The sequence below is a fragment of the Pagrus major genome, chromosome 22 (assembly GCF_040436345.1).
Source record: "Pagrus major chromosome 22, Pma_NU_1.0".
Taxonomy (NCBI): Eukaryota; Metazoa; Chordata; class Actinopteri; order Spariformes; family Sparidae; genus Pagrus; species Pagrus major.
In genome coordinates this window covers 25,884,238-25,906,512 of record NC_133236.1, presented here as the reverse complement: position 1 = coordinate 25,906,512, position 22,275 = coordinate 25,884,238, and the positions used below count along the sequence as shown (strand labels likewise).

At 42.6% G+C, this 22,275-nt stretch overlaps 1 protein-coding gene across 1 annotated transcript in view; it reads left to right on the top strand.

Moving 5' to 3' along the window:
- plcb1l (phospholipase C beta 1-like) overlaps nt 1-22,275 on the top strand; it is a 116,729-nt gene that overhangs the window by 14,158 nt on the left and 80,296 nt on the right. The window contains exon 3 of the mRNA XM_073492844.1: nt 19,952-20,020. Coding sequence (XP_073348945.1) covers nt 19,952-20,020 — 69 coding nt within the window. The remainder of the gene's footprint in view (nt 1-19,951; nt 20,021-22,275) is intronic.

The following is a 22,275-nucleotide window of genomic DNA, read 5'->3' as shown; positions in this document are numbered from 1 at the left end:
CAGAACTTAAATATTATGACAGTTAATCCAGCCGCTCCATGCCATTTTATTCGGGAACGGCAAATGTTTTCCCGACAACGAAATGTAAAACAAGGATAACTTAAACTCTTCCAGCTTTTATTAGGTGACATGAACAGGCCTGGCTCGGAGCACCCGGCCTAAAATGTAAACCGTTGTCCTGTCTGCAGAACTGTAATGTAGAAAACTTTGCCCCGAAGAGTGAATCACTCTTTATCTGAGCTGAGAGTCAAAAGGTGTAAAGAGAAAAGCGGTAAAAGAAGAAAAGCGTTGCCAAACTCTTTTGGATTAGGAGTCCCTCGGTGACTTCACAAGGCTTTGTTTGCGCTTGAGTTAGCCCTGTTTTCCACTTTGAATTCTGATTAGGACTCCTTTTCCACTGCACTGTGCTGGTTCACAGGCCGACAAATACAAGCTCAAGCAGGCAAGCACACACACACACACAAATAACACCGAGGAGGAGGAGGAGGGACATGGTTCTGTTCATTTCCTCTCCTGAACGACTGGACAAAACATGGAGCCACAGATCCGGAAAGAGGGGCTTTTTGTCCGTGTAGAGCCCTTTGGCTGATTGAAGGCTCCGCTGGTGCCAACGCTGTTCAGTGTGAATCTCAGTGCCTCTGCAGAGTCTGCCAGGGTAACAGAGGCGACTTAGGGATGGCAGCAGCTCTGACTGGCCAGCTCAGGCACCCTGGATTTCAGTGATAAGCTTAATCAATCACATGGCTTATAGATAATGTTGATGATGTAGCAGCAGCAACTGAAGGAGAACAGTTACTGCCTATAGTCAGGAATAACATTAGTAGGATAACAAGCAACAAGAACAGCGCAGAAGTAATGCAATCCTACGCAATAACCCTGCAATAACTACTTCCTTCATGAGACTGCGTTAAGATGGTGTTGATTTGGTGATGGTGAAGACATTTCTCTTATTTTGTGCAATCTCTGGTCTTACTCCTTCAGTGTAGCAACCAACGCCTCAAAACTAAATGTTGACTTTGATCGCTCAGAGTGACGTTTAAAGGATAACACTGGTATAATTTTACTGCCCTCTTATCACTGTTATTATCTGCCCATGAAGAGTAAACCTGTTCTTGAAGCTACAGCTGTCTGGTCCCCCTGCATGAACGCATTACGTACTGTACATGAGGTCATAGACTGGGAGTTTTTCTCTTCCTTGTTAAACAACCACCATTGCCGATGAAATTATATCAGTGACATCGATATTATATTGTCATGATACCGTCTTGTTGTCTTTTCCTGGTTTTAAAAGCTGCATTACAGTAAAGTGAAGTAATTTTTTTAACTTCCTGTTCTACTTGTTCTAATACTTGTCTTTACCCACTTCGTCATTATAATCACATAACTGATGATTATTTATCAAATATCTTATTGTGTTAACGCTTTATGAACGTATCAGTAGTCATCCCCACAATACTTGCATTCATGCATTTATGAAGGATTTTAGAGGACATTTAAAATGTTGCGATATGCCCCCAGTCCTAATCTGATATGACTCAGGCAGAAATATTCATGGGTGAGGTAATATATTAAAGTTTTAATCATGTTACATTTTGTCACATTCACCGACTTCCTTCCTCTCTCTCTCTGACTCATCAGCTGTTGTTTCCCTGGAAGTTACAGCGACAGACGAGCAGCTGAAACACACCCTTAACTCGACTAGAATTAATGATTACTCTGGCTTTGAACATTCATTGTTTGAAAACGTTTGGGGTAGACAGCTTAACAGAAGATATAAAAAAGGTTATTTTTAGTCATTTTAATGTGGAAATGTTACATATTACTGTACATCTATAAAGGCTGTAATGTCTAACAGCCTGTAAACTGGCACAAAATTTATGTTAATCTCAATATTCAAGATTTATTTAGCACAGTCTGACGGTCCTGTGTTGTAACTGTGACTGAAGGAATTAAGGCTGTATTAGAGTAATTCATTATGGAGTAGATCTGAAGTTTATAGTAGTCGCAGATGATGTAATGACTTTTGAATAACAAAACATATCCTATTAAATGCTTACTGCAAGACTAAGTGCTTCTGTACAGTGTGACTTGCTGCCAACAGACAACAGCTCATATTTGCCCAATCAAGGGTTCTCTGTCCAACTGGCTGTTTAAAAATATGACAGCAGAGTGAAGAGGATGATTAAGCTTCTCATCGTCTCATGGGTCCAGGTATTTATAACATTTATGCCGGCCTATTTCTGGGGCTGCTTATTCAGAAATCTCTATTATGTTTCGATCGCTTTCATCTGACACGGTTCACACAGAATGCAGCCGACACTGAGCGCTCAGTATTTGTGCGACGGTCGGGGTTGCACGCAGTCACGGGAGTAAGAAAAAAAAGCAGAGCGGCAGAGGGAGCGGAGACTTACCTTGGATGAGGATGACTCAAATAATTACACTGCCTTTCTCTTAAGCCGCCTTGTTCCATTCACTTGAACATTGTCAAAAGAAACCCCTCTCTTCTTTCAAGTGCAAAAAATGCGAGGATGTCTGTCAAAGAGAGAGCCCTAATGAAATTTTGATGTGAAGCACTGAGATGTATGGTTAACAGTGATGGCGGTAAATTGACTTTTATCTGTGCTCAGTAGGCTGCTGTCAGCTAAAAGGTCTGCTTTCCATCCCCTTGTTTGTGTTCATTTCTGTCTCTGTCACCGGCATTACTTCTGTCTGTCTTGGTGCACTCTGTCATTATTGTCATTGGACATGCTGATTACCTCTTCATTATTAACCGCTCAGTTCATATATTGGTTTTGGTGCTATAATAAGAGGCAGTGCTCTAAGTGTAACCCCTATTTCACACCAGTAATTTTTTTTCTTGATGAAATTTCTGCGTTTTCATGTTTACCCAGCTGCTGTTAAAAATTAACTAAAATAAGAAGGAGTCTCTGTCCGTCTGCATGTATTTATGGCTGTCCTACATTTTTCTCAACAACTGTTCATCTGCTTGACATCACGCTTGGGGGGGTGTATTGTTGAGGACCCAAAGAAGGGCGGTTTGAGCGCATTAGATCTAGTTATTTAAACCCTTGACACTCGAGTTCATGCAACCACTCAAACGAGGTGGGTGCTTACAATAGCGTAGCAACTACAGCTAATTTAGGCTTAAAGAAAGGTGCAAATACCCTTTTTTGAAACCAAATTTGGGATCTCAGGGCTTTTGGAGACTTTGATTGAGCCAGATAAGCTGTACAGCCTATTTATTTTCACTTTTCAGTTGTTATTTTCCATTTTAAAACAAGTCCCAGTTTACTTCAGTTGTTAAGGAGACAGCTGCAACTCTGTTTTGCTCTGAAGCTTCAGAAATGTTTTGTGGACTAAACAGCTTTCCCACGTTACCATCCACTTGGTGGTGAGTAGATAATTACTGAATTTTCACTTTCGGCTGAACTTATCCTTTGATAGCTAATCTTTTTCAGCTCCCACCAGATTGTTTTTTCTTTTCTGATGCTGCGTGCAAGGAATAAAACTCAAATATTCATATATTCCATATACTTAGTTACACTATTCTCCATGGCAACTGTGCGTAACTTGATCGCAGGCAGTAAATAAGCCGAACCAAACGTGAACCTTGAACATTTAAACCTTTAGCATGAAATGTCAGAAATAAGGCTCTGTGGCTTACAGGCCCCCGGGCACACGGCTTTTTGCTCGAGTGTGGAGTTGTCAGTCTGACATAGCCATGATTTGAATAGATTTAAATGTGCAGCGGAGGCCAGGCTGCTGTTGTAGCTGTCAGTTAGATATTTGCATGGCAGCGACAGAACGGAGCTGTTGGTTGAGCTCTGCATCACAACACAGCTGAATCAGTCAGTGTCAGCTTGTTTATGCTTGTTTTTCTCCCCCTCAGCACCGGTCTGGCAGTGCCACCAAGCTGAACCAGTAAAGGGCTGCATGTAGGCAACAAGAGTCAGGGGGGAAAAAAATCACGTTAGGTTAAGACTAACCACTGTGACCGTTCAGGTACCGTTCAGTACTTACCTTTAATGCCTTATATTGGGTGCACTTGAACTCCCAAATGACGCCAGTGTTTGTGTTTTTCTGAACCCATTTACAGACAAAAGTGTCTGAATGAGTGCGCTCGAAGGCTGGGCCCAAAGTCTGACGTCATAGAGAGGGAGAAGATGCTATGAATTACACAGATGGGGGGCGAAGCACGCGCTTTTGGACGGTCTCTCCCTGAGGACATTTTGTGTCAGGATTGTGTTGCAATCATTCAAGCCTTAAAAGTCATTAAATCGTCTTAAATTTTAATTTAACTTAATTGCCACACATATGTTACATAATTGAATTTCTCCATCTTTGAATTTTTTGTCAAGATGAGTCAAGCACTTTTGCTTGAAAGTCCACATTTATGAAGTTACAAATATTTAAACCTACTACTGAACCTAGTACTGTCTTTTTACTTTAGAGTTGCACTTACCTGCTGGAAAATGTAGATTAACCTAACTCACTCTAACAACCATATTCCTACATGAAACCTACCACCGCACAGGAGCACTTATACATTTATGTCATTCTTGATCAAGAAAGAGATTATTCGTCCAAAAATTTGATTCAGATGATCTTGAACAGGTCTGAAAAAGAATTACATGTAGGCACCCTGTGTAAAAAAAAAATGCCATTGTGAACGATTTTGCCTGACTCACTCATGCGTTTCTTAATCAGATGATGGTCGGTCATCGACTGCTCTGGTGACTGCCAATAAAATGTGTAGATCAGTGGGGAGCTGTGGTTTGTATGTCGCCACGAAATGACCTGACATTTTGATCATGGAGGGGGGGGATCAGAAATCAGAGGTTACAGTCGGTCGCACTGGTCTATAGATCCCTGCTAACTGTAAGGCAGAGTGCAGTTATCACAGGTCAGACGGGATTAATTTGATCTCTCCGTCATCGATTTGCTCTATTAGTTTTAATTATGCCGAATCGATTACGGTAGAGAATTTATCGCGCAGACATTTAAACACTGATGCTTCAAGTAAACTGACATTTAGAATTTGTGAGGGCTGCGTTTTATGAGTCAACTGGTGCGCAGAGAGACAGACCGACTCTCTCTTTCTTGTTTCTTCTACCGTTCCCTTCCATCCACTTCAAACGCTTTCTAACCCAGCCCAGTTGCCATGACAATCCAATCCATGCAGCTTGTTTTCTGATGCTGCAAAGTACTCAAAAACCCCCCTGCTGCTGTGATTTGACTGCCATCGCTGTACCAAGCCAGGTGGCTGCTTTCCTCAGGGAGCCCTTTCAAATAAAGGCATTCAGCCAAAAGACTTTGAAGTCCCACTGTAGACAAGCTCTCAATAAGAGAACACACTTCCTTCCTGTTTCATCCCAGGCTTTGACGAGGGTAGCTTAGAGGGAGCGCAACCTCGTATTTGGTTTGTTGTGCTGCAGAAAAAGGAGAAAAATGACTTGTAACTTGTAATCCTCAGTCCAGCCCCCGTCCCCTCACCAAACCAGAACGTGCCACAGAGTTTTGGTTGCCAGATTTGAGGGAGCAGAATGAAATGTTCAAAAATGTGCGACCAAATGGCATCGCTGAAAGCTTGAAAGTCGATGACAGAGAAACACGCAGGACGGATCATACTCAATAGCAGGTTTAAAGACAGGAAGAGATACACAATCACACCGATGAGTAAGTAAAGTTTTACAGTTCAGCTCACTTACTTTTAACTGGTAGAAAATCAGGCGAACAAGAGATAATTATCCAAACTCCATGTAGAAAGGCTGATATTTATAACCCAGGAACTTCATGCTGCCCTCCATTCAATAATCAATCATTCATGTACTGTACTTAGTTACTTTACCGGAGTATTTTAGTCTCATAACACTTTCTACTTTCTACTCCACTACAGTACACATTACGTAACATTTTAAATGCAGGACTTTTACTTTTTACTTTGTGGCATTAGTACTTATGCTTAAGTAAATGATCTGTATACCTCCTCCACCACTGCTTAATGGACACAGTTTGATTCTTACTTTATTATTCTAAGTGCCGATTGTAGGCATCTGGACGTGATTCATCCAAGATGCTTCTTCACTTCTGACTAACCGGAGGGGAGTTGCAGGCTTGTAAACTCTGTGTGGGAGTGTCCTTACAGAGTCGTTAAGGACACGTGTGAGCTCAGAGTTTCAGAGTCCTTGGGGCCCTCGTGGGTTGCTAGGGCTAGGTGAGCCCAGGTGTGAATGGTTGTTAAGCTGTCTGCGGCGGGAACTCAGTACTGCATTGTAGTTGTGTAGTGATGAGTAATGTCGTAGGCCACCTCCTCCAGTTAGTTAGAACTGAAGAAGCCTGAAACACGTCCAGTTGGCTACGATACAGCACTTCTCTAGGATTACCATGAGCTGGATGACTGAAAACCGTCATGAACATCTTACTTATCTAATCATGGTAAAGCAAACTAAAACAAGATGAAACAAGACTTCATGAGAGTTAATGCAGTTTGATTCAAAGGCTTAATAGTGAGAGGATACACCTCTCTTTTGTCAAGCAGTTTGGCTTCTCTTTAATTTTTGGCTCTCTTATCTTTGACTGTGATGCGTGGGTCAGAAGTTCAACCAATAATGAAGTTCTCTCATACACTTTCTCGCCTCTTTCATCTACTTTGTTGCTGAGAACAGAAGGAGGAGAGTTGAAATTAAAAGAATATTGAAGTCGGAGTCACACGTCTTCAATTATTCCTCTCTTCTCTCCTCTGAGGAACGTCGCAAAAATCCACAAAAGGCAAAGTTAGCTTTGATGGCAAATCCGGGGATCGTTCTTTTTGTTATTTAAGAGTGTGAATACAAAAGCTCTTTCATGTCAACACTAGCAAAATTGCTATTTTTCATCTTCACAGTGGGGTGGCTGATGTTAAAAGTTAAATAAAACATCCTGTTAACAAGTCATTAACAGACAACACAAAGGAGCAGAATATTACATCGAGAATAACCATCAAACACTTTGAATAGAGAGGTGATTAACTAAAAGCACTTTTCTTTTTTGGTCTTCAAAGTGAGAGAAACAAAATGTTAGGATCTCAAAGTAAAAAGCACACAAATGCACCGTGTTTGACAGCCCTCCAGGCAATCAGCGTTATCAAGACGCTTTGCTGTCGTCATGCTGCATTCTTGCCAAATACAGGAAATATAGAACATTTTATCAGTGTGTAGATTGTCGAGCAGTCAACAAGATTATCAGTTTCCTGTTCAGGAATGCAGAAAGAGACTTCAAGTAGCCCGCTAGTATCACAATGCTAATGAGGAAATCACATGATAGGCTTCTTAAAGTGTCACTTTTTTGTCTCACATCATGCTTATTCACTCTCATAACACTGCACACAAGCACTCTGCATTAATTTATTAGTCCAGTTAATATATAAAGAGCCATCATTTGTCTTTCTACCCCCTCTCTCTTCCCCTTTTCCCCTGCCTCTCTAATGTTTCAAGCTGGTTTTTTCCATATTCACTGAAAGCCCTCGATAAATGTTGTTTAATTCATTTTGCTGGAGGAATCAGGGCAGTGGATGGCTCACACTCAAGTCCCATTTGCTAATAAGGCAATTACAGGCATTTTTGCTTTCCAATAATTCCCAGTGCTTCCTGCACATAAACCAATGACCAATTGCTCAGAAGAGGGTTTTAACTTCATTTCAAAGAGACAGATGTAGAGTGGTCAATGGGATAGATAATCACAGAGACCAAAGAGTATTTTTTTTTTTTTCCACAGACTGGTGTTGTTAATCATTTACAAGCCTGTTAGGAAGGGCTGCATATCTTGTGTTCACTCTCAGAAACCCCGACTTACACTTGCCCTGCATTCAGACAGCTCTCTTGGACCGACTCTGTCTTATTGATTGCTTTGATACGGACTAATCGTAATAAATAAATAAGATCTGATGTTTCAGAGCCATGTAATTCCCACCAGCTAGGGGTTTCTGGGTTTTCATGCCACCCTGCTGCTTTTCATTTTAAGCTGAATTCCTTTGTACTGTTGCAATTATCTGGCTGCTGTCTCTAGCTACAAATCGTCATGTCAGAAAGCTTATTAACAACACACTGAGGGACTCATTTTGGCCTTTATTGTGGATTAGTAACATCTCTACATAGACACATGTACAAACTGAGGAAGAGTTTTAAAAGAAATCCTTTGAAAACAAAATAAAGTGCAAGCAATGACATTTGTCACAACAGAAGGAACTACATTCTGAGCCACAACCTTCTTTGAGAGACTCTGTAAATGCTTTACTGGGCCATTTTGTCCACCACGACAGCATTTTACATTGCAGACATGACCCGTCACCCCAATGTTTTTTCACTGGTAAATAGTGCGTTTTCTGCCAAGCAATCACTCTGTTGTCCATCCCCGAATTTCCCTCCGACTCCCCTCTTCCTCTCGCTGTTCCATTTCCGCTCGAGCAACTAAGTGTGTCACAAATGTGGGTCAGTCGCCTTTCTTTCCCCAACTAAAGTCAATTCAATTTGGTGGAATGATAAGAAGGTATCAAATTTAAACTGCTTGGAGGTGCTCTGGGGCAAGTCAAGAAGCGCAGCAGGCTTCCATATTTAAAATACCAGCTCCTCTCCAAGAGCCTTCCTCGAGAGAGTTTCATGACGGGGAGAGAGAGAGGAGGAACAACACCACCGCCCATTAGAGGAGAGGAAGAGAGGGACGTGGAGAATTAGTTTCATCAGTACATTAGCAGAGGAGTTGAAGCGAGAGTGAAGGTGAAACCTTTTACACTGGTTTTCCCCACTGTCTCATTATGTCCTGTTATCCTGAGGCTCATATTGTCTTTGCGTCTGTATCAAACACTTTTAGGGACCTGCTGAAAAAACACACGGTGGTTTCTGTGATACAAAAGAGAATAAAAAGTCACTTTCATTCTCATTGGATTGTGAGAAGAGCCTGACAGATACATTGGCATGGCTGATAGTGTAGACTGATTCTCTGGCTGATTTGTGTGTTTTGTTCTCGATGATGCTGCCATCACTGAGGTGGAACAGTTGATCTGAACGCAGTTTGACTGACAGTGGAAGCAGAGATGTTTGTGTTGACCAGTTGGCAGTTAACTCCTCTGACAGATGAAGGTAGCCTGTGCTAATGCGAAAGTTATCACACTGATGGAAAGACACTAGTGTGAAAGTAATTGTCAAATCACAGGTGGAACTTGTTAAATGGTTTTGTTCTTCTTGTTTGGGGGATGTAATTACAGCCAAGTGTTTTCTTTTATTTATTTGATAGGGACAAAGCATATTAACATGCTGGTAACTAGCATTTTGATTAAACTAATTACAAACCAGGACAACAGGAGGACACGGGCAGCGAACACGGGTAAAACACAAGGAGAAAACAGGATCTGGGAACAGAAAACAAATGCAGAGAAACTCGCAAAAGAGAGAGAGGGGAAAAACACAGATTTAAATACACCATGGAAGGAAGACTAACAAGGGACAGGTGAAACTAACAGGGCAATGAGAAAATATGGCAAGACATGAAGTCTGAACCAGAACAAGACACATGAGGATAAAACCTACAAAATATAAAACAGGAAACAACTTAAAATAAAGCCCAAAACACAAGCAGGTAACAATATATCAAGTAATAGTCTGCAGATATACAATACACACACGAATAAGAACAAATACATGATACTGCGAATGCCTTTGTTTGCCAACACCAGAATGGATGCAGGCCTTACCTGAACCCCTATGAACTTGAAAAGCTCCACTCGCTGCTAGTAGCCCTCTTGAGGCTTGGCAACCAATCAAAAATGAAAACCTGTGATCATGTCATTTGTGATTAGTGGTTTCTTGGTTTGTGAGCACATGAAATACATCATTTAATAAAATCAGAAACAGGAAATTGTAACCTTTTGACTCGTATGTCTGTAAGTAAGTAAGATAACTGCTGCAGCAGTTAATAGCGCTGTGGTTACTTCTGCCTACAACCCAGGTTAGTCTAGACTAACTGAAGTTTATCGTGATGTATTGGTTAGAGCATGTAATATGGTGGTCAAGAAGTCGCAGTACAGAAATGTTCAAGATCATTTTTTGCTCATTTACAAACAGTGTTGCCATCACACATTTAGTTTTTTAGTTTCCTCTCCCTAAACCTCCCTCCACTATATTTAGTGTTTACTTTCACTAATCAAACTGCTCCAGTTGGAGACAGTACTGTGGAGGGAGAAGGAAGCATAACCAGTGTTTAAAGAAGGATCTCGGGGAAGAAGCAGAGAGAGGGAGGGAGAGACAGAGCTTTGCCTGCAGAAAGAAAGTGAAAAATGCATTTCTCTTAGCCACCCGCTTTGTCCTGACTTCAAAGAGCCAGCAGATTGCACTTAGGAGGTGTCCAAATGAGGTGATGTGAAAGATGAGAGCCAGAGCTGCACTGTATCTGCCACTGGCAGTGATTCTCAAAGGACTTCAGTGGAGAGCACACATAGGCACGCTGATCACTTTCAGCCTATAGACTTGAATGCGGAGACGTGTTTGAATGTACCTTTTGGCTGCTGCTTCAATGCCGAGAATTCAATTTGTATTATAGCATTGCAAAGACACGGTGAGTTGAAGAGGAATATAGGGATTTTTTCGCACTGATACCCGGAGGGAACAGTGTTTTTATAATCGAATGAAAACAATATTTGACATTGAAAAGTTGTGTGTGTGTGTGAGTGTGTATGCACTGCAGTGTCTGTTTGTGTCTTGTCTGGCCTTTAATTACTTTCATTCATCCTTTCTGGGGATTTTACGCATTTGTGTGAGTGTTTTTTTTCATTCCTGCATGTGTGCAAGTGTGTGTCGCTCGCAGCAGGCCTCTGACGGGGATCTCAGATGTTCCACTGTTGCAGATAAGAGCCATCCATGGAGTGCCTGGAGGAAGCTAAGCAGATAGAGGAGCAGACTTAAATGGTTTGGAGAAGTGAGGGTGGGAGAAGACGGAGAAAGGGACTGGGGGTTGGTTTTGTGTGTGTGTGTGTGTGTGTGTGTGTGTGGGTGTGTGTGGGTGTGTGCTGGTGGGGGATCAGACAAGACAAGATGTGAACCGTCATCCATCGACACGAGAGCTGCTGTCAAGAAGACAGAGGGAGGGAGCGAGGATGAGGGGGAACGGAGGGAGGCACATATCCAGGGAGGGGATAGGTGAGACAAGTGAGACAGAGAGGCGCATGTCCAAGACAAGACGGACAAGAGAGGACAGAGTAAGCGAGGGAAGGAGGAGGGGGGAGCGAGAGAATCCGGCCAGAAGCGTAACAAAGACGGAGTGAGAGAGAACAACAGAGGATGATGGACAGATGAGGGAAGCAGCTCTGCTTTCTCTGTCATCCCACTCAGTTCTGCTATCTATCAGAGAGGAGTACACTCCCTCCAGTATCCCTCACTACACTCCATCCATCACTGTGCCAGCGAGTGTGTGTGTGTTTGCGCGTGTGTGTCCGGGGTTTGATTGGTCTAGCACGCCCTGAGGAAAATGGCGACCGGCGTGAGCCAAAGAGCCGGTCATCACATCATCGCTCTCAGTCCTCAAGTGTTTATAATGACTGAGCACAGCAGACGCTGCAGATTGATGATAGAGAGGAGTTGGAGTTATACATGTGTGTGTGTGTGTGTGTATGCACAAACGTTTCTGCCTATGGAAGTGTGTTTATGCGTGTGTGTGTGTCACCTGGTGTATGTGTGAAAGCAAGAATGTGCGCGCTGATGTATAAAACAAAGCTTCCTGCAGCCTTTATCTCAGCATTGGTTGTTTTGTGGAGCGTGTCGGCTGCTGATAGCCACTATCAGCCTCAGCCACCGTCCTCCTCGCTCGGCCTCAGTAGCTTTTCTACTCCCTCACTCCTTCCTCGCCGCCTTTCCTCCTTTCCCCCCTCATTCCCTCTGACCTTTAATCTCTGCGTCCTGTCTCCATCTGTCTGACCATAAACTCAAACTGTCACTTATTTACAGCTTAACTCATGTTTTTATGACTTAAGTATACCTGATGCACTATAGCCTCATTCAACCCACTGAAAAAGCATGCTTAACTAAATGTTTGTGTGCGTGCCTTTTAAATAACAAGCGTTTAGTGGAATCAGAGTAGCTGCAATATAAATCTTATCGTTTTTCGAGGCACGCCTGGTGAATAAACTTATCCCGATTCTGAACTGACAGAATGATTAAGTTCCCTTAAGGTGCAAAAAATCCTACATACCGTAAGAGGATCTGTCCACAATCTCTCCAGCTCGTGTACACACAATCCTCCCGGCATTACATCACATGCTATAGAATTTGAGAAGGTCTGCAGCTACATTTCAAAAACCAACATTAAGTCAGTGGAAACTTGGCTCAGCAGCCTATGTTGTAATTGGTGTTTAAGAGGATTGAAATGGCAACCCACAACCAATACGATTTTACAGTAAAGTACATGGGACATGACTTGAAGGCTGCAACAGGGGAAGGTATATATATTGAGTGATATTTAGTGGCAGGGAACAAGTTATTAAGGGACCAATGTAGCAGCTATTTACAGTATTAAGCATACAGAGTGACAGGCTGAAGACAGAGCATGCAGACAGCAGCAGAGAAGAGAACAGATTCACACTTTGACAGCGATGATATGAATGGCTAAAGAAGGCCGTGGCATAATCTGGTTGGTTAAACTGAAAGAGTAAACACCTACAGCCAGCTGATTATGAGGGAGAAGAGGGAGAAAATGATATGTGAATGATGAGCAGCATGAAAATAGTCTTCCTGATTGAACTTGAACACCAAACTTCATTAGTTCAAAACACAAAACAAAACAAGCAAAACAACAAGTCACTCTGGATAATTGAATAATTGTTCCATTCATCAATCAAGCAATGATAAAAATGCACAGTCTGTCGTTAAAGGCTCTCCAATGTGAGTTTTTTCTGTTTTATATCACTGTAAACTGAATATCTTTGGTGTTTGGAGTGTTGGTTGGATAAAACAACTGGTATGGACAGTTTTTCAATGTTTTTTGACATTTCATAGACTAAACGAATAAAGGATAAACTAGATGATTAATCAATAACAAATCTGCAAATTGCGTATCGTGTTTATTCCGCCGATTCCCAACAGCCCCCTTTAATTCAATCAGGCCGAGTCTAAAATCCAAACAAATTTAAATTCGATATATTGCACCAATTGAACCAACCAGCCAACCAACAAATGGGTGTTATATAGTATTATAGTGCTACAATTGTAGAGCATGTCGACCATATTTTCTCACAACCACTCCAATGAATCTCTAACGGCATTCACATCCTTTTAATGATCAGAGCAAAATTGCAGGCGGATAAAACTGGAATGTGACTCATCACAGCTTTAAGATCCTCAAAAGCCTGATCGAGCCAATTTACATTAGTACCCAGCCATACAGTGGAGAAAAAAAAAACCATGATGCTGCAATATGTTGGCTGGAATTGGACTGCCTGGGTGAGACCTACGCATCTGCACACCTCATTTGTCTGTTGACTGAGATGGAGGACTGCACTCTTTTGAAAACCCAGATTTTTCCGCTGTAAAGGTTAGAGATGCTAGCCCCCTGTTTGAAGCGCCTCTCTGAGTGGAAACATGAACAGCCCATTCAGCTGCACATAGAAATTACATTTATGAAGAATTACATGTGAAGGCTTCGCCGCTTGAGCCAGTGTAGACTCCATTTTACAGATATGCGGTCTACCTTTGTACAACCAGATGCCATCGGGGGAAAATACACGACAGTGGTGGGGCGGATGCTCTTTCAATCCATTTCATTCACATTGTGAAGAGAAAATATCCTTTGTTGGTCATTTTTGTCAGAGCATTGATTTGTCTGGAGGTTATATTTCATTTTTTTTATGCTGCAGAGAATGACGGGGGAGAGCTGGAGACATGGAACAGGATGGATGGATGAAAAAATGGAGTGAATTAGCTGCTCAGTTTAAATAGGCCCTCAGGCAGCCTCGTGGCAATGCCAGACTCCAATTTGGCTCAAGGCTTTTTGTCGCATGCCATACCTCATTTCTCTCCCACTTTTGCTGTCACTCTACACTTTTTTTTCCTGCCTAATAAAGCATTTAATCCATGGAGATGACTTGAAACCTAATGGGGCCTCCTCTCAGTTTTTAGGAAACCATAGTGCAAGGTCTGCACGCATGTACAAAATGTCATTTTCTTCCCACATACAAGCTTTCTCCTCTTTTGTCTGACTGTCAGCATCTCTCTCTCTCCCTCTTTCTCCTTTGTCATCCACTTCAGGTGAGGAGGTTTGTGACTTTATCACAGTGGGGCTGTTACAGTCGCTCTATAGGAGCCCAAGAGTGGCGCAGCAGAGTGGATGTGACACTCCAACGACTTCAAGCACAGCTCTCCAAGCAGCATTTTAGCCCATAACAGTACATGTTCCCTAGCGGCAGAGTGGCGCTTGAAAGGCCACTTACAGGGACAGGCACAGCAGCTGCGTGGCTTTAGTGCGTTTTTGTTCAACATAAGTATTGGCTCTGTTGGTAGTTAGTGGAACACATCCATGTACCAGACTGCTCTGACCCTGAGTTAGTAGTCCTTTAAAATCACTTATTCGTAGAGAATGCAGCAGTCTAATTTGTTGCGCAACAGTTTCTTGAGCTTTGCATCACATAAAACCCCAAATTTCTCATCTATTTCATCTTTTTACTTCTCTTGCATTCTAAGTTATGCAGAGTCCAAAGAGTCCTGGGATACATAATAATCTTATTGTGGTTTATGAGATGGCATGAAGGGGTTAGAGGCCTTCTGACGTGTACCAGTACAGTCTGTGTGTGCATAGCCTGACAGTACTCCTTACTCCTTCTGCACCTCTGCAAACAGCTCTTCTCTGACAGTATTTTAGCCACCGTGCTGTGTGGAGGAAAACACTCGCAGCAGAATTAATGGGCCCTCCTTTTTTGAGGAATTTATAGGAAATGAAAAGAGTTTATTCACCCTCACAGCCTAAACTAACTTGATGCTTTTGCACGTTATCGACTCAAGACAAGCACATCATCAGTTAAAGACATTTTCATGCGAGTAGACCTGTTGTAATGGAGATGCAAAGTCAAACTGAGTCAAGCCAAGATAGTGAATGTTTATGGAAAAGCCCCACTGTGAGCAAACTTCAACTGACTGGCCAGCGACCTGACAAGGAAGTGAAGGGTTGTAGACGAAAAATCACGCAATGGAATTTTCGATTAAATGCTTGTTAGTGGATTAATGCAACCCAATAATCAGAATAAATGTTGGAAATGTACATACTGTATCTGAAAACCACAGATATGTTGAATTTCTTTATGCTGCAACTTATCGTTTCTGTATGTTCCGTTTTTTATTTTGTCTTGTGTGTCAACGCTGTGCTTATGCTCTGGTTAGGTTTAGGCACTTGGTTGGGGTTCGGAAAAGATCACGTTGTGGCTTAAAATACCGAGATTCATATTCACAAACAGGCTGGAGATGTCCCGTGGTCTTCTTGAAAATATCCAGTGGTCTCATGCGTGCAAATGAAATGTGGTCTCAAACTGTGGCCGCTGGCTTGACAACCTTCTAACCTAGCTGAAACTGTGGATGTGTCAGGATATTTGTACGGAGATGAACAAATCCTTGGTTTGCAAGAACATCAACTGCCAACATTTTGTCCTGGCGACCGCGCTGATTAATGATCGGTTTTATCTATTTTGTTTAGCGTTTCATTATTCCAAAAAATAATACTGCTGTACTGTTGGACATCACTATTGTTGCTATGATGGAGCACTGCTTAAAATTCAGTCCTTCACAAATGAAAGTGTGAATGTGCTGGCCCTGTTCAACAGACAAAACAGTCCTGTCTCAAACATCTCCCCCGATCATCGGCTCTGTGCGTATTCACCTCTCCCTCCCTCCTGCCCCTCGCTTTCTCGGTTGCTCAGCAGAGGCCCTGAGTCCTGTGGTGTGCACATCCATTTTGAAGCCAGAGGTTGTCAAGTGCGCTGTTGGCAAATGAGCAAGCTAACCTGTGGCTTTCAGTCTCCCCACTTGCACTTATCCTTTTCTCCATCTCTCCCGCCCATTCCGTGTTTCCTTAACATCCTCTCGCTTTTTCTCTCACGCCGGCACACCCCTCCTTCGCTTGTACCACTAAAGCTGTGACACATTACTGCTTCAAAGGGCAACAGAACACTCTGTTAGGAAAACCATCCAACCTGCCCAGATTCTGCAAACCCCATTGTAGATACTCTGTAATTTATTCAAAGCACCTTGTAACTGATGTTTTTCCCGGTTAGCCTCAAGTCAATTTGTATATCATATTTCATACAACAGTAAACGCAGTGTTCTTTCGAATTAATATATATTGGATGTACAAAGTGCCTGAAGCACGATGCACTTTTGACAACAAAATGACTCACACATCATTGATGAATTTCCTGCAAAGTTTTGTATAAACACCACCATCCTAAGTAGCTACTTTGGAAAAGGAATGGCTTTAATTTAAAGAGGAAGGCAGCATGATGCAGATGTCGCATGAACGGCGACAAGACAGCAGAGACATAGACAAACAAGAAAACAAAGCCCAGGGCCAGTGCATGTTAAGCATGTTCATTAATATCTGTAGTTTCTCTCCTGCTGGCCCTGCTTGCATCTAGGACGTGCCGTGGGTCTCAATAGGCTTAGGATCCCTGTGCGGTGTTATGATGCACACAATGCCCTGAGAGAGGGAGGGAAGTAAGAGAGAGAAAGACAGAGCGAGAGCCAGCGTGATAAATAAAGAGGGATGGCCGAAATGAAGAGATAAAGAACATGTGTCATAGGATATAAATGAGAGAAGTTATGGCCGGACTGCTAGACAGAAAGAAAGTGCTTTAATTAACAAACTGTGCAGCGTCTGCAATTCTAAATCCAAGTCAATATTAATAAAATGTCATCGACATCAAGTCTTATTTACATCTACACAACGAGTAAGGCCCTGCACACTGTAGAGAATGCTGACGCGGTTCTTCAGAGGTTACGGTAATGGCTACACGTGTAACGTCTGAGTCGCACACTGCGTGAGCAACTTGTCACCCATGCAGGCAGTTAGCTTTACCCTTAATGAGCCGGCTCTGTAGGTTAACACTTAACCAGTGACGCTGGACCAGCTTAGAGCTGTGTTGACTGTGCAGGGCTAGAGGGCACAAAAAAGCAGCCCATCAGCGAGCTGATTCCTGAAGCCCCACTGTTCCACCAGGCCCCCATGCGGAGCTCCATCTCTCTAAAGAGACTTCAAAGGCAGGCATTTGCTGAGCCGATGTAGGCGTTAACCTTTGACTCAGAGGCTCTCTCTGTGCAAACAGGGACGGACTAATTGATGCTACGCACTGCAGAAAAGGAATAACTTGTCCTTGTGGATTACTGCCATACAATAGAGTGCTTTAATTTCCGCCTCTTACATGGAGACAGACGGTGACTGGGCATCGACTGTAGCAAAGTGGCAACAATTCTTTAAGACCTATAGTGACCAGTGGTTTGTTTCCAGTGTGTTGGATTTGCTGTAGGGGCAAAAATTTTAAATAACATTCGTAATTATGTTTTCATTAGTGTATAATCACCTGAAACTAATCCCATTTTACACCAAAATTAGCACTTATATGCAGTTTTTTAGACCAAGTAGACCCTCTACAAATAGGCAATTAACTCCTTTCCCATTTCCCCTGAACAAGTTCACCTTTATGTTTTTTTTTTCTGGTGCGTCACATTCTTCATCACAAACGCGCTGGAAAAAACAGGGAACAGTAAAAAACAGCAGATCATATAGCTCATCAGACTACATCCAGGAGACAAGGATAACAATCTGAATTAGATACATCATTTTCTCCAGGGTTGATGACGGAAGTTGAGAAGAAGTGAGACATCTTGCTTCTTTCTTATCTCTCATGTCAAACTCAACGCCGACTGAGCGATGTTCGGGCGCTGCTTGAGCAGAGACGGATTGGAAAAGTATTAACAAACTGACGTCCTTAACTTCAATGCCCATCGCACTGTCGCACCAGACAAGGGGAGGAAATTAGCGTTTCCTCACCACAATTGATCTCAGCTGGAGCCGATAAATACCTGTGACTACCTGGGAGTAAATTCCAATTGTGCTCATTCACATTGAAGAGAAAAGGCAGATATTAGCTAGTGATTTTTGTCCAGTGTGAAAGGTATATGGTTGATGTGTTTTCAGTATCGTAAAAGTGAACATTTTATATCTATAGAAGGAGCAGGTCCTCTTCTACAGAGTCTGCCATCTTTCTACAGGAGGCCAAAACAGACAAACCAAACACTGGCTCTTGAGACGGCCTTTTAGCATGGCGGGTGAAAAGCTTGTGCCAAATAATAATGTCTTTCGGGCAATATGTTGTTTTTCAAAATTTAGGAAAATTATTTTAATTTCGATCGTGAGCATGATTAGATAGAACATGATATTATTTTTGGCGAGATTGCCCGCCCCTATATACCCTATACTAGCCTTATATTTAGTAATTAGAATAAGAAATAATCTCCGGTGACCACTAAGGTGGGTATGGATTTGTAGATAAGGAAGACTAGCCGGGTGCAATTTTCCACAAACCTCATGGCCTTGAGATGGTCAGATACCGGCATTGTGGCTGGAGATTGAGTCAGACCCCCGCCGGTCCTTGTCTCCCCAGATAATGCTGAGTGGACACACAGTTCACTCTGGTTAATTTTCCACCTCATGTCCTGGCTCCCTCTCAGAGAGATGGAGAGAGCGATAATCCGGACTGATAAAGGCATGTGGTGACTGAAGTAAGGCAGCAGGGGCCCTCTGTACAAAAGCATTTTGTGTGTATTTACCACTAACCACATTACTGACTGTTTAAAGGACAATGGGCTTGCAAATAAGCACCAAACATTAAATCGATATGCTGGTGGAAGTATAGTTAGACAGACGGATAAGCAGATGGGATGCACATCTGTGATGTGTGTCCACTTATAGATGGATACAGGCTGGAAATGCCAAGTTCAGATCATTGAAATCTGAAATTAAAATCTAGTAAGAAGGTTTCCATGTGTACATTGCTTCACAACATCTATAGTTTATCTTGGATTCTGTCCAACTTCATCTCTGCATCACAATAGTGTGATAAGAAAGGCTGGAGATGGAACAAGATGCTCTGACATGGCTTCCCACACTGCCGTATCAATAATGAATCAATGGTGGAGCCGAGGTTTTCACCGACCTAACATGCTGTTAGAGGGAGCCGTACTTAACTTTTTTCAGTTGAATCATAATGTTGACATTCATGGTGTTTTCACGGCTGTCTTCATTAGGCTGCCATGTTATTTCTCTTTGCCAGTTGGATACCACTCACACAGCTGAATCAAGCCAAGCTGCGGCAGGCAGGACATGGTGTATGAGTGGAGTGTTTTGCATCCAAGGAGTGTTGTTTTTCCCTGCCAGCAGTGACTCCAGTGGTGTGTGAGGCGCAGCTGAGGATCCGTCATGAAACACAGTCTGCACCTTTTTCCTTTTCTTCTCTCGTTTATGGCATGTCACACCAGACTGGTGTCAGATTTTATGAGATAATTCTCCAAAACCTATTTTGAGTATGTGCTTGTAAAGTGCTCATTCATGGAGGACATGAGTCAACATGGGAACTTCACACGTTTGTACTAATTCGAGCAAGACACTACAATGACACTCATTAAGGTTGCATCTGTCCGCAATGAATGACTCCCACATGGCATCCGGTATTGAGGCTAATGCGTGTCGCTTGGTCAAACACAAGCACGCGAGGCCTTCAGTCAGAGGTGGCAGGTTTGGATGTGGAAAGGGTTCCTGAAATGTTTTGCCGTCAATCCCGAAACTGCACCCATGGGCACAGAATGTCTTTGTGTTCAAAACTGACTTTGAAGCCTTTGAATTAGCACTTGGTTGACATTGATACTGATTTAGCTGTGCTTTTTCTTGTTTACAGGATACAGACCTTCTGGATATAGCGTACATAAAAGACGCAAGAAATGGCAAGTGCACCAAAACACCAAAGGTAAGCCCACAATTAAATTATTAAAGTGTACTTGCCCAGCCCATGGACTTGGATACACATTTAAAAAGACATTTATTTGGATGTTTTTTTGTCAGTTTAATATTCGGCATTGAATCGTGAACAATAGTCTGGGTATTGTTCTTGGTTTTGTCTGTTGAGGCTCTGGGGACACGATGAACAATGCACTGAAAGGACAGAGGAGGGCATTTTTTTGGCGATGATATGATTTGTCAGTGTTTATTTTTGCACAGAAACAAAAGTCATGAGTGGGTGTAAGCCCAGCCATGAATCAGACACTGTCTGCATCCTTCTAGCCAAGAACTCTGTTGTTATCAACAGGATTAAAATCGATTCAGGTGGTCGTAATGATAAGCATTAACCTGTGAGATTTGTACATGCTGACATGGGTGCAGTTGTTTGTATGGGAAGTGTAATTTTCTCATATACGACGTTCAGAACTTCGTGTTTTTAGTTATTTTGTGGTGTGTCAAATTCAATGTAAAGAATGCATCAGAAAACGAGAACAGTAAGTGATACTGTCACACCCAACCTCCCGAACCACCCCTGACTTGGACTTTTCTCGTTCTTTATACTACTGCACTAGAGGGTCACCTGCAGCATCAAATTCTGAACTTGCCTCTGACCAGGCTGCTGTATTTGATATGCTGGAAGTGAAAATTAAATGCGTAACACAGCATCGAGCCGGAAAAGGGGAGAAAAGTAGTGTGTCCACCCCAGTGTCATGTTTCCATCAGTACCACTTAGAGCTGAAGCTGATTTATACCTGAGTCTTCTGACTCATTTGACCTGGGAATGAATGCCAATTGTACCCTTTTCCACTGAAGACAAAAGCCAGATGTTGGTGGGTGTTAGTGTTTTTTTGTCCAGTGAGAAAGGGATTTAAGTATGTGACTGTATCAATGCGTGTTCACAACTCATCTGCATAGATTTAATATAATTTTTAGACAGTGATGTGACGACAGAAGCGAGGAAGCACAGAATCAAATGATACTCGACGGTGACAAACATGATTGGAATCCAAACCCTCACAGTAACAGTGCATGGATGATTTCCCAGGAAGGCATGCAAGTCCAGGGTATCCAAATTGCATTTTCACAGCTAATTAAAATGCTGTTGATTGTGAACGACGAGAGAAGAATTTGCACACACATTTTTCAATCTGGCACGCTGCAACTGTCAAGAATTTGGCTCATTCTGGGGGCGGTTACGAAGCCAAACTCAGTTCTGGGAGTTAAATTCCCATTTACCGAGCAATGATTGGAACAGTAACCCCTGCATTCTTATCCACTTTCTTATTATAAACCCCATATTATGACTCAATTTCATATATCTGTTGGATCTACTCGGTCTTGTGATGAGCTGCTGTTACACAGCAGCGGCAGTCTTCATCCGTTTGACTCGGTGCAGCAGGAGAAGCGAGTGGGGGTCGCGCACCGCTGCTCTGTCTGGGGAGTGAGTAATGACGGAATGAGTACAACAATAACACAGAGAGGGTTCATGCATTTCTAAACAGCTAACAGAGTGATGCTGACCAGGGAGGAGACACGACCACGTGACAGGTAAGACGGTCGAAGCATTGGAAATCCATTACTGGGAGATGGAGCGGTGATGCACCCTGGGCACTGTAATGGGAGCACCGGTCAGACACAGTGTCTGAAGAGTTGATGAGATGAGGAGAGGATGGGAGGGTGGGAGTGATGAAGATGCTGTGGTGAGAGAGAGGAGAAGGAAAAGCAAGGGGGGGAGTATTTTTTATGTAAGGTCGGGTAAAGGCGAGAGAAAAGGATGAAGGGAAGGGGCGGAAGCACATATAGATGATGTGAGGTCAGAAGAAGATGTCAGGCGAGAAGCACAGATCACACCAGACAGCGGTTTCTGAAAGTGGACAGCACTTTTCATGGTGTGCTTCTCAAGCATTTCTCCTTCACACTTCTTGAGGATCTTATCAGAGTGGTGGATCACTGTGCTGTTAACCTCACCTTGAGAGAAACGATGCACAAAAGCTGGAAGATTTTTTTTTTTCCAGTCAGACAGAAAAGCCTGCTGAAGATGATGGTATTGCTTTTGCAGAACACATAATTATGGTTTAGATAGGTAAAGAAATCGGGCATTAGTAGATACATATGAGACTCTAATTTAACAATTCAAGGTGCACAATGTGGTTTTGGGCAAGAAATTTTAATCAGAAGAGAAAGATTTTCATTGACTGATTTATTTTATGCTTAAACAAACTA